Raw genomic sequence first — 12,876 nt, forward strand, 5'->3', positions numbered from 1 at the left:
CCCCTAACCCCACAGCACGACCTGCCGACGTCCTTGCGGGAATTTAAATGCCCACTTTTCCTTACACACCTGCCGCCCGGCCCCCCGGCCCCAACAATACCGTAAAAACACCCCCAAGTCCCTCTAGCTAGAGGCCCCCTGAACCCCCCGGGTAATCTCCGTATTTAACCCCCCACGGCAAACCCCAACATACATACATACAGACACACAAATCTCCCTCCTCCGATTCTGAAGACCCCATCCCACTAGCGGCACTTGGGGGTTGCGGGATATCACCTTGCCATGAGCGGCCAGTACGAGCACCACGGCATCCACCTCGTCGGCAACCTGACGAAAGGGGGGTAGCAGGGGCGGGGTGCCCCACGGGCTGATCGACGGAGCTTACCCCCACCTCGGAAAGTCGTGGGGAGAGATGGCAGCGGCATTGGGTAAGCGCGGTCATAAGGGCGCCTGTCACACTTCTCGCGATGCGTCTTGGCGTAGTAAGCTATGGATGCAATCCCCTGCGCCGCTCTCATTAAAACCCTAAAACCCACTAACGCACCTTGAACATGATGTTACACACGGCCGATGCGGGGGCGTTGTCGGTATCCAGGTAAAGGTGCAGATTGTGCGGCATGCCGTACGCATCCATCGGCCGAGTGATCCTGAAATACAATTGTACAAAGCACACACACACACACACACGGCACACAGTATACTATGTACACTATGCCCCGTAGCGTCGCGACGCGGTCTCTTCACGCAACCTAGGATCTCAAACGGTGCTAGGGGGCTCTACTTCGCCTCCTCCTCGTCCTCCTTACAACGACCGATGAGGAGAGATCTGGATGCGGTTGGAATCACTCAACTAATAACCACCTCAACAGAAGCCGTTGGTGGCATCATCCCACAACCGGGAGGTCCCCGTATCGAATCCGACCCCGCCGGCCCCGTGCCAAACCCGGGAGCGACGCGACGCATAGATACACACATACACATCTACACATGCATGTACGCACGCACGCGCCCAGGTATTGAAAAGCCAGTGATCGTGGTGTGCTGATGTTAGTAGCCATTAGCAAGATCGTCGAGCCCGCAAAGCGCATGCCGTGTATGGAAGGCAAGGAAGACAGACAGACAGACAGACAAAATATTACATGCACGGGGTGATTGTGACTGGTAAGCTGCGGCTGCGGCTGCATACAGGGTATTGTGGCACATTCTCCCCCCTCCCCCCTTTCTATAACCCCTCACATACGCCCGCCTGTGTTCTCTCCCTCTTGATAACCCCTCTTCCCCCCCAAGACCCGACCGACTACCTCCCGTACTTTTCTCTGATGTCCTCCTTAAGCCGTTCCAAAAAGGCTTTCTCGTCAATGGGTGGCTTGGGATCCGGTACGTCGTACGTTGCATGGTACTGGTGGTGGATGGTTAGTTGGGGGGCTGCATGGAGGGAAAGATCGGGATGAAGGTGGGGAAAGCGGCGGAGAGGGTGGATGGGTGCGATGGAGTGAGGGAAGAGGGAGAATGCAGCTGGAAAGAGGGGGAATACGCGGAGAGGGTGAGGAGGACGAGAGGGAGGCTTTTTAAGGAAGGGTCCGAGCGAGGATAGTTGTAATAGCCGGGGTTGAGAGATAACCCCGGCTGGTCAGGACGCTAGGAGAGAGGCCAGAAGAGAGAGGAGTTGGTTGGAGCTATCACTGGGCGGGTTGTGGCAGATCGCGTGGAGAAATGATTCTGCGCATCTGCGCTTAAGACAGCGGCATCGCAACGGCCAACATAAGAGGAGGACCTACCCAAAATGCGCGCCACGTGCACAAGGTGAAACGTGTCGCCTTTTCGATAGAATTCGTGCATTGCCCACTGCGCCGCGCTCACGCTTGCGTCGGTCGTGTCGATTGCCAACAGAATGTTTCGGCCCGAAGGAGTGGAAGTTGGAGGCGCACCTCCCGAGCTATGCGTGGTGAACATACTTAATGCAAAAGCTAAGAAAATGGAGAGCAAAGACGTAAAAGTTGAACGTCGTTACACACGGATATGCGACCTGACAGAACTGCGATAACTCTTCAAGGCCTTACATCAAATTATATAGAGACTATAATCGATGCTGAGTGCAGCAACTTTGTATTCGGCGAAGGTTTGCGTAGAACTGACAACTGTAACTATACCATCGGCGAAGTTACCAGCGTGAGGGCTGCATGCCGTGATCTATTTCGGGCTCACCATTGGAGGTGTTTGCCGCCGCTAAAAGGTCAAGCTAAACCCACAGGAACTGCTCCAAGGCAGTTGAAACTGCCGTACCTGTTGCCTTAGTCGCCAGCTTCAATTTTCGCATAATGCCAGGGAAAGAATAATATATACAGATGATCGCTTAATACGAATCGACTGTCTATACGTTGCATCTGTCGTTGGTCTGAAGCAGTGTGAAGCTGTTCTGTATTAGCTTCCCACTGCTCTTCCCCAGCAACCTCTCCACACACTATAACACACAATGTATCCGTGTGCCTCAGGGGGTAGGGTGGGATTCCAACGATGTCGGACGGACTTTCACCTACTCACCTAGCATGAATCATATGCGTGGCCTCCGCTCTCGATGAATTCATGCGGCCTTCTGCTGCAACATTCCGGAAGGCAATGTTGCGTGTCCAGGGGTTGCATGTAAGAGAGCTTTTGCTATGCTCGCACAGGGAACATCAAGGAAGTTAAGAGGGTGCGACCCAGGTGCCGGGTCGCACCCTCTCCCACCCGAACATGAATGTACCGTTTATTTCACAAGTCCGAAAGCTGTATGCTGCAAGGAGGGTACTCGTTCAGCAAAACACAACCCAGAGCAACAAACGCGGTGAGTGGTGATGACACAAAGGACTCGACAACAAGGCTGCGATGACAACCAATCCGTAGTTGCAGCCTGTCGACCGATTATGGGGGTTCCTCTGCAGGACGCACAGGTTTAGTGGTGGAGCTGTGGAAGCTATAGTAGCAGCAGCACGACACAGGTTTCGAGTACGAATAGAACAATCTCAACGACTCGAGGAGAGGCTGAGAGGGGACTGGTTAGCGTTCGAACGGGACTTCTTAGACTCCTCGAAGTTGTCTTCCGTTCGGGGTCGGGTCGAAGCGAGAGCGGTACGAGAATATGGCATCCTCTATTTCATAGCTACAATACAAGTTTACAAGTTTCACAAGTTTCGCACGAATGCGGGGGCTTGTCCGTCAAAGCCCGGGGGCCATGGCTTAAAATCTGCGTCTGGTCAGGATATGTCGTGACAGCGTGGAAGGTCCATGCCTAAGGAAATACTTGTCCCGCGAACCATAGCATTGTTTGTACGTAGCTGCTACATGACCCAGCGACCGTGCAGCTACTCAGAGCCAGGCATCCGTACTTTTCTTCTCCTGTTTTTAATCTTGTTTCTTGATCACTTCTTTCGCATCAGCCGTCTGCGGCCTAGCCTGCAACATCAGCAGCGAGACGACCATGACAATGTGAGGGCGGTGGCCAGGTAAGGGGCAAACCTTGACGGCGGGGTTGCGGATGCCGCACTCCGCTTGGATGAAGGCCCGGCGTCCCTATCGCAATTTTTACTTTATCTGCATGATGAGCTGCCAGTATAAATTGAGATGCCACTTAACGTGGATGCGGACAAAAGTTGGTTCTGCATTTGCCAGGTCAGGAACAAGCTCTTCCCTGCGAAAGCCGCTCTGGCCTGATTGATTGATGTTATGAATCGTGTGAGGACCACCTTTTCAGACAGTAGGTGAATAGGCTGCGCCAGCACCCCTGGTGCACGGACACGCCTTATTCTGCTGCTTCTAAAGCAGGACTGTAACCTTTCCGTGGAGATAATTCGTGATTTTCCAAAATCGAACTTGCGAAATTAAATCAGCATTTCCTGGGATTGTTGGGGGCATTCAATCAAACTGCTGTCGTGCATACGCGGCACATTCACAGGACACAAAGCAGTGAAACTGTTTATACAGCAGAGTTCAGATCACATGACTGCAAGTATTCATGACATGACGCTTTGCTTGCGGTGCAGCCTGGCTACTGTTAAAATCGCTGGTTGAGTACGGCCTGTAGCCCTGTAGTCAGCCTCTATCATTTCAGACCAACATTTGTAAATTTCTCTGGTGGCGTCGCGCATTTACTGTTATATTGTTTCCTATACAGTTTTGGGACACGCTTTGCAACGCATGCGAAGCCCGAAACACAACAAGCACAATCGCCTATTGCCAAAAATGCAAGCCTATCGAGCGTTATTTGTTATAAACTAATAAATTTTCAAGGTTGCATAGCTTACCTTGCGTATCGCGGCAAGGCCAGTTGTGTTTCGACAGGAGGACGTGCGCACATCCATCGAGGTATAATCTCATAAAGGCTTGCTCTCTGCCATGATCGCTGATATTAATAATTTAGATATATGGGTCTGAGCTGGATGCTGCGGTTGATGTTGCAGCGGTGTGTAGCGGATGGCACCGTAGCGCCTATATGCTTTCGTTGCCTTCACCATTCATGGAGGCCATGGACAAACTATAGAGCTGTAACTCACGTCGAATCGTGTAGGGAGGGTTTTATGGGAGGCGTGGTTTGCTGCGGCACCGCAGCACGGTCGCACAAGAGACAGCCGGCCCGTCCAGCTAACGCGCTAACAATTTTGCCGGATAAGTCCCAAGCTGAATGATGCAAGTATACTTACCGCACCTTGCTTCACGTCTTGGATGGCGCCGTCTGTAAGCTCGTGACTGCAAGCCTCAGTAAGCACGCAGGCATCAGTCAAGCGATAACGCGCACAAGCCGTATAACAAAATCATATTTCCTCTCAATTATTCCTCCTTGCAGGATGGAACTTTGCGGAACCTGCGACCCCGGCCGGCGCTGAGACATTTACCATAGCTTCAGCCCTGCGCGCCTTACCTTCAGAAGTCGTTTGAGGAGCCATTATTAACGACAGGCCTCCCCACAGCCTCAAAATATTTTATGCCTGTCCGCTCAGCGCCTTCCGTAGCGCTCTACAAAACCGTTCAGTCAGCTGTCTTGTCTCCCCATCTGGGTCACAGCTACCAAACGCCAGACTCACGACGACATCACCCCAAAATGACCACCTAGCCGCTGCCGGAGACTGTACTGCGACAGCGCGCAACTCAGAGCGCTATTTCTCGCGCACAAGTGATTTCCCGTTGTGTCGTTGGAGGGACACACCGAAATGCACGATCCGCTGTCTCGGTTGGCCTACACGGCTGCGGCCCTTTCCCGCAGGGACACCTCAGCCTCCGCCAGCCACCAGCAAGAGCAGCAGGTCATGATGCAGCACCAGCAACAACAGCAACAACCTCAGCGACCCCACGAGGTACAGCACCAACCCACAGACGCCGTTGACGATGAACCTCTCTCCGAACCTGAAGACGAAGTCATGGCGGCGGATACCGGCCGCCGCGACGGCGTCTGCAATGACGCCGACGAGTTTCCCCCGGGTTATGGTGACATAGTCGTTCCCAGCCGCGGCGGGGCCGGCAGGCGTCGGACGGTTTCGGAGCCCTTCATCCCACGGGCGTCACCGCCCCTGGGCGGCCGCACAGGCAGAGACATGCCGCCAACCTCCTCTACCGCCGCCACCGCCGCTGCCGCTTGTGGCAGTCGCGGCAGTGGCGGCGACGGCGGTGGCGCATTCCCGAGCGGAGAGCGTGTACGGCCTCGGGAACCTCGGGAGGTTGATGGCCTGAGAGCTTCCAGTCCCCTGGGGGATGGCTTTGAGGAGGGGGGATCTCAGGGGGGGGCAGGAGGAGCCAGGCGGCCCGCCAGCCGCCGTCCAGTCCAGTTTTGGGGCGTCTTCAACGGTACTTGGGGGTGGGTGGGTCGGGCATTTGGCTAGAGGGGGTGTCTGGCCGGGCTCGCCGAATTAGGGACCTTGGAGATCCTCTAGGGGGGGTTTTGGGGGAGGGCCTTGTGGTGGTTCCACCAACTGTCACAAGCCGACCTGTAACCGCCGCAACTGCTGCTACTGCTATGTCCCTTCCCTCCCACGTTTTGCTAGTGCTAATGATGTTGCTGTTGCTGTTGTGACAACTGCGGATGATGTTGGTCTGCTGCTTTTGCGTTCGGTTAGATTGGTGGCGTGCGGAGTTAGAGCGAACGGGCAAGCGGCCCTCAGCCGAGTCCGTGAGTGCCTGGTACTCGGAGCACGCGGTGGCCTGCTGGGGCCCTCATGCGCCCTCCCTGGAGGAGACACGCACCCACGCCAAGTGCTTGCGATCCGTGGGATCCATCCGGGAGTACTTCCGGGGATATAGGGCCCGAAAGAAAGCCCGGCAGAGCGAGGTGCGCAGTACAGATCTGCCTTGGTGAGGGGCAGAAATGGTATCTTTAATTAAGATCTTCGGAGGATTTGAACTCGGGTGTTGATGTATAGTGACGGACTTGCCAAGTTCAGTGATTGAAATGTGTTTATACGTTGGGTAGTTGCGGCTCAGGGAAATTCCCCAGCGTTGGGTTTCGGAGGGTTTGGGTGTAGTGTCCTGGTGGTATGTGAAATCAGAGTCATGACCTCCGCGCTTTGTGCTCCAGCCCTGCTCGTACCCTGCTGCCAGCGGCGCCGCTCCCTGTTAGTTGTCGTCTGTTGGCGTTGGTTGGTGGTTGGTGGTTGCTGTACGACCCGAATGCGTCACGATTGTGAGCGTAAACGTGCTGTGATGATGTGCTGTGCTTCGATGCCCCCAGGACCCTGCCACAGCCGGTGGCGCTGCAGGCGGCGGCGGGGCTGCCGCCGCCTTGACGGCCGCGAACGGCATCTTGGCCAGTGGCTGCAGCGGCGGCGGCGGCAGCGGCAGCGGCGGTGGCGGCGGCGCCGCCGCCGCCGTTAACCTACCAAACCTCTCTGGTCTTTCCGCCTTGTCCTCCTGGCTGCCTCACTTGTCACAACTTGGCGCGCTGGGCCTGTCGCCGTTGCAGATGATGACGGCGTCCAAGTACGGCAGTACGGCAGTCTCCGCTGCCGCCGCCGCGTCGCTTCTGGGGTTCCAGGACATGCCGAGTCTGGGTGCCGCCGCCGCCGCCGGTGGACCAGGCGCCGACGGCTTGCTCGCCGCCGGTCCCCACGTCCCCTCCGGCCGCGCCGCCGTCGGTTCCCCGTTCAGTAGCGCGTCATCGTACGGCATCCTACCTGCGGATGTGGCGGCCGGCGGCGGGCTATTTCCCCTTCCCCCGCTGCCGCTGCCGCCGCTGCAGGGCGCCGACGGCCTCGTCGTTGGGGATTTGTCCGCGCCACGCTTGCGAATGGATGTCGATGCGCTGTTACTATTGGATAGGGCTTCGGAGCCCGACTCCGCCATGGCAGATGTGACAGGTGTGGTGGCGGCTGCGCAGCCGCCGCTCCGCCACGTCCTGACGGTTACAACGGGTTCGAGTCCCACAGCGCGTCCCGCGATCGAGGACGCCGCCGCCGCCAAGCGTCCCGTACAGTCAGTCGCCGTCACCACTGCGGTACCATTCAGTGCCGCCGCCGCCGCTGCTAAGGCTGAGGCAAGTGTCGTACGCGGCGGCGGCGAAGAGTCCTCGGAGGATGGTGGCGGCGTGACGGTACATGACGGCTCAGGCGGCGGCGCTGTCGGTGCTGCCGCCCCCAGCACGCCGGCCGCGCCCGCTGCCAGCCGCGCCGACAGCGTAAACCCCATCGTGGGTGTGGAGGCGTGGAGCCAGCAGCGGGCGGCGGTGGTTGCTAGGGAGGAGTCGGCGTTTTCTTTCCGTATAGGCCGGGGATGTGGGTTGGGATCGGACGGCGGCAGGTCATCTAGCGCCACGCCGCCGATGCTACATTTTGCGTTGACTGGATCTGGCCTGGATTCGGATCCGATCTCTTCACGGCATCCTCATCTCAGCATGCAACCGGAACAGTTGCTCGCAGCACTGCCGTACACGGACGCGGCTGCGGTCATTCGCATCACACCTCGAGCGGCGACGGCGGTGACGGCCGGGGCGGCGGCGGCGCAGCAGCAGCAGCAGCCCCAGCCGCTGCCGGATACCTCGCCGGCAGGCAAGGGCTCGCTTCACATCTCCTTCGGCCCCGTCGATGACGTCATCATCACCGATGCCGTCACCTGCGGCGGACATCCTGCTGACGTCACACTGCCGTACAAGCCGGTGCCTGCGGCCAGAACTGCGGGCAGCAACGGCGGCGGCGGCGCCGGGGACCCCTTCACGGCCGCCGACGGCTTGCTGAGCGCAGTAGTAGGTGACGACTCCTCCCGCGGTCGTACGGCGGCTGCGACGGCGTCAGCGACGGCGACGGAACCCCCCCCGTCGCCCTTTGCTTTTCGCCCTTCACGCTCGCAATCTCTTGCAGGTCGTGGCGGCTACCTCACCTCTTCCGGCCCTCCCGACGACGAGGGCGGTGGGGACACGGCAGGGGCGTTTCGCCAGATGCCGCGGCGGCTGGGGCCGGCAGTACTCAGATTACCTGGCGGCGCGGAACCTGCGGTGTTACCGCTATCGCTGCCGCCCCAACAGCAGGAGCAGCAGCAGGTAGCGCTGGAGCTGGAGGAGGGGGAGCTGTGCACAGTGCCGTCGTTCAGCCTGATGCCGTCCACTGCGGTCGCCGTACAGCACCAGAGCTCGTCCCGCTCGGACCTTAAATCGGCCGCCGAACAACGGACTCCTGCTCCTTCGCGGGGGGCCCTTCCCCCGGCCCGCGGCCTGCAGCAGCAGCAGCAGCAACCGTCGCCATTGCTGCCATCTGTTGCTGCTGCTGCTACTGCCGCCGCCGTCGCTGCCTTGACGGAGGCGTCATCTTTTGCACGCGGAGATTATCATCATCATAATCATCGTCAGCAGCAGCAGCAGCAGCAGCCAGTTGCACTATGCGTGGTGGCGCCATCTTGGCAGCCGTCTCACACCACCACTGTCTTCCGGTCAACAGCAAGCCCCGCGACTGGGAACAAACACCGCCAACACAGCGACCGCGACAGCGACCACCTCCCGCCCGATGAGATGCAGCTACAGCAGCAGCATCACCATGACAACCAACAACAGCAGCAACACCAGCCGCAAGCCCCTCGCGCCGGGGCCGTATCACCCCAACCGCGTCATCATCATCATCTGCCGCCCCAATCAGTGCAGTTTCAGATCCAGCACCAGCAGCAGCAACGGCGTTCGGCGGGTGTGACGTGTGGTGGTGGCGGCACGAGCGGGTCGCCCTCCCACAAGGTCCAGCAAGGAAACAGCGACAACGGACAACGGGGCCATAGCGAAGGTCAGCAGTCGGCGGCCGCTGCCACGGCCGCTGCGGCGGCGACGGCGACGGCGGCGGCAGCCGCCGCCGTCGCCGTACCGAGTCTCCGCTCTTTGCTTGCGAGACCGGATTCGGAGGTTTGCGGTCTGCTCCATGAACTAAGACACGATCAGTTGGTGCTGATGTTGCTTCGCGCCGTGGCGTTGGTACGGCAGAAGAAGGCGCATGAGGAACGGTTGATGGACGAGCTGTCGCAGGTATAAGTTGCGAAATAATTCCCCCCACTGCCCATTGGATCAGTCTCGGTTTAGGATGCTGTTGTAAGCGCTGCATTGCGTCCGACAAGTGAAAAAACTTATAACCAGCGCGTCTCCCCCTTCGAAGAGACGACGGAATATTTTTTAAATGTTTGATTTTTATGTCAATGCGGGTGCTTTTAAGGCGTAAAACAGCCTCCGCGCGATTGTGCTCTGCATCCACTGACATCCATGACGTGGAGTGGAGTGCGCCGTCCTTTTCCTTTCCCTCCCTTTCCTTCCTTTTCCATAGGGCGGATTGGGCCGTTCCGTCGCCGCACTTCCCCCCCTACCCCCTACATGAGCAGGGTCTTACCTAGTGTTTACGTGCTTAGGTGAACCGTTATTGGGCTTTGGAGGGATGTGGCGGCAGTCCTGCTGCTGCGTGAAAAGGGCAGAGGGCGCCAGGAGGCACTTCCATACCTTGTTGGTCCTTCGCCTCTCCCGTCTTTCGTGATATTCGTCTTCTGTGCGCCACCTTCTCTCTCTCCCCTTACCCCGCGTGATCTCCCCGTCCTCCACCGCCACCACCACCACCACTACCCCCTCGGGCTCGCGGACCCAGGTTCTGGAGCAGCAAGGCAACCTGCAGGCGCAGCTGCACACGCAGCGTATGGAGACGGCACGAATGTACCGCACGATTGTGGCGATGCGGGACGCGCGGAGCAGCGGCGGCGGCGCCAGCGCCGCCGCCATTCCTGCGGGTGTTATAGACGGCGACGGCGACGGAGACGGCGGCGCCGCGACTACTGCAGGCGGTACTGGCGGCGGCGGCGGCGGCGGTGGTGGTGGTCTGGGGTTCACTGGCAGCGCCGCATCGCAGCCGCGGCGGCGGTCCTCGGGGGAGGGAGGGGCTGGCCACAGCCAGGCCATAATGGAAGAGGCGGCAACGGCGCGGACGCTGCGCGTCCCAGCGGCCGTCGGTTCGTCGGCCGGGGTGTCAGTGGAGCATGCCGTACCGTTGGTCCGCCCGACTATAGGCGGCGGTATGGGTGGCACTGGAGTTCAGACTGGTCCGGAGTTTTCGGCTGCGGTGGTACCCAGGCAGCGCGACGCAGATGCAGGTCACGTGGCCTGGAGCTCCCCCAAACCCCGTCAGCACACTGCGCACAGGCGGGGGACACCACGTGAGGGAGACCGCGGGGAGGGGGGTGGGCTGGCGGCGGTGGCGACGCCGGCTGCGTCCGCGGCGGGATGCCAAGAGGCTCTGGCAGCGATGCGCGGCAGCGGCGCCGGCCTCGCATGCCGTAGTTCTGCCGTACAAAAAAGCAGCCAAGCGCACCTTGTTGCCGCCAGCGCGGTGACACCCCGCAGCGCCGACGCCACGAGCCGGGGCTTGCTGTTATGCGGTGGCGGCGGCGGCGGCAGTGGCGATTTAGGCGGCGGCGGTGGCGGTGGCGGTGGCGGTGGCAGCGACGCCAAGGCCGCATCTGCCAGCGGCGGCGGATCCGTCGACGGCGGCGGAGGCGCCAAAGCTGCGGCGTTGTACAGCGACGGCGGCAGCGGCACCAGCAGCGCCTTCTGACCTGCTGCTGCGGTTGCGGCAGCGGCGGCGGCGGCGACTGCTCGTCGTGGTGGACCCGTCAGGTGGTGAGAGCACTATCGCCCCGGGTAGAGATGTGCGTGCGACATGTGCGCAGCCCGGCACGCTACGAGAGTTGGCGGTATGGAAGAATGCTTGCGATCCGTACGTTGTACGACATGCACCATCTATTGTATATGTGGGCTTTAAATCGGGGCTGTTGTCATGATTGTGACTGCGAGAGCCCGCTCGGTTGCGTGCACGTTCAAAACTGGCTTGGTCTCCCCGGTGTCGTGACTGGACCCCTAGGACGGGGCTGGATAAGTGTGGTGGTGATGGTGATGGGGTGTGGGTGGTAGTGGGGTTGGTGGGGGGGTAGGGATGGATTTATTTTTCGGTATAATTATCAAAAATTCTTGTTTTTCTAGGCGCGGAAGGTGTGTCCCTGCCCGGTGACGAGGAGCACGTGTTCTTTTACTCTGTGGTTGCGGTTGTGTGTGGTGGGGGTGGGGGTGGGGGTGGGGGTGGGGGTGGTGTAGAAGGTGGTTCGGAAGGGGGACTGGGAGAGGGGCACCTTAAAACTCAGATCGCATCTTGTGGCTTTATCCGTGCATCTGTACGGCTTTCCGTACACCCTGACGACCAGTTCTAATCCCATTGGCATGTCAATGGAATCGTAGCACGCTGAGCTGCATCTCTCTTATTCATGCATGCTTTGTGTTATATGAGGCTTATTAGAGGCGCACATCTGCTGCTGGTTGCCACCCAACAGCCGTCGCCACCCCGCTGCGTTTGGATCCCCCTTGGTTACCCATACCCGGTGCGCACACCCCTACCAAGTATGTGTGTAAGTAAGTAAGTATGTATGTATGTACCAGGGAATTTTCTGTACTAAAAGACAGCATCGCCTGCGTGCTGCACGTACGTGCGTACGTATGTATGTGTGTATGCATGTGTGTATCTAGATTATTCATTGTACGCGCGATGGGTAAGATATGACAACGGATAAACCGACTGGTGCCGTACAGGCATGCGGACAAAGGCTAGGGTGTAATTGCGATAGCCAAATACACGAGCGAGGACGAGGCCGCACCCAACACCCTCTTTTCCCCCTTTCCCCCCCTTTCCCCCCCTTTCCCCCCGCAAAGGGAGGGCAGCAAGAGGCAGCGTGATAACCAGCTTCCCGTGTGTAGTAATACGCCGCTTGAAGCTGATGGTCCCTGCTGCTGAAATAACTGGCTCTCGTAATTGCTTTTGTGTGTGGAAAAAGGGGGGAAGGAGAGGAATGGAGGTGGCGTTGCTAAGGAGTGCTGACGGCTTTGCGCTTGCGTGCCTGTTGAGCCTTGCCATTTAGTTCGCAGCTGCTCCGTTTGTACGGAAGCTCTAGTGGAAATCTAGCCGCGGAGATAACGATAGCGACTTGATCGATCGCGTAACTGCCCTGAGGGCCTTTCGGTTCTTCTGTTTTTCTGTACGGCGATTTGATTTGTTTATCTGTCTGTTCATTATCTGTCAGTCTGTAGGGTAGTAGTGCAGCTTGGGTTGCTTACGCAGCTTGCGTGTCAAAAAATGTCCGCAACGCGATAGAAAGAACTCTCCGCATTTGGGCATCTGCATCTGTTCCCCATGTGGTGCGATTCGGCCATTTGTTTTGCGGCGCGAAGAAGTTGTTCAAAAACAAGTCGCTTCGCCTTCAGGTACTCGTTGGCGTTGACTCCCAACCCAAAGCATCGCGTGGAGTGCCCGCTTGGATGGATTTGTCGTTCGGTATGTGTGTGTGTGTGGGGGGGTGTCTTATGTGTACAGTCATTATCGTCGTACTATCAGTATTTGTGTAGTGCTTTCAGTAGTGCGGAAT

At 58.6% G+C, this 12,876-nt stretch overlaps 2 protein-coding genes across 2 annotated transcripts; one reads left to right on the top strand and one right to left on the bottom strand.

The window, feature by feature from the left end:
• Positions 1-123: 123 nt before the first annotated feature.
• On the bottom strand, positions 124-1,953 carry VOLCADRAFT_98928 (uncharacterized protein; the record flags this gene model as incomplete). Its single annotated transcript, XM_002957773.1, has 4 exons — positions 124-327; positions 545-647; positions 1,302-1,425; positions 1,929-1,953. The coding sequence occupies 4 exons, from the start codon at positions 1,951-1,953 to the stop codon at positions 124-126; spliced, it is 456 nt and encodes a 151-aa protein (XP_002957819.1).
• Positions 1,954-3,321: 1,368 nt separating this feature from the next.
• Positions 3,322-12,372, top strand: VOLCADRAFT_98929 (uncharacterized protein; the record flags this gene model as incomplete). Its single annotated transcript, XM_002957752.1, has 8 exons — positions 3,322-3,482; positions 5,237-5,828; positions 6,200-6,295; positions 6,695-8,204; positions 8,316-8,494; positions 9,089-9,457; positions 10,062-10,623; positions 12,167-12,372. The coding sequence occupies 8 exons, from the start codon at positions 3,322-3,324 to the stop codon at positions 12,370-12,372; spliced, it is 3,675 nt and encodes a 1,224-aa protein (XP_002957798.1).
• Between the last annotated feature and the right edge of the window lie 504 nt (positions 12,373-12,876).

The sequence above is a fragment of the Volvox carteri genome (genome assembly GCF_000143455.1).
Source record: "Volvox carteri f. nagariensis unplaced genomic scaffold VOLCAscaffold_79, whole genome shotgun sequence".
In the NCBI taxonomy this organism is placed as follows: domain Eukaryota; kingdom Viridiplantae; phylum Chlorophyta; class Chlorophyceae; order Chlamydomonadales; family Volvocaceae; genus Volvox; species Volvox carteri.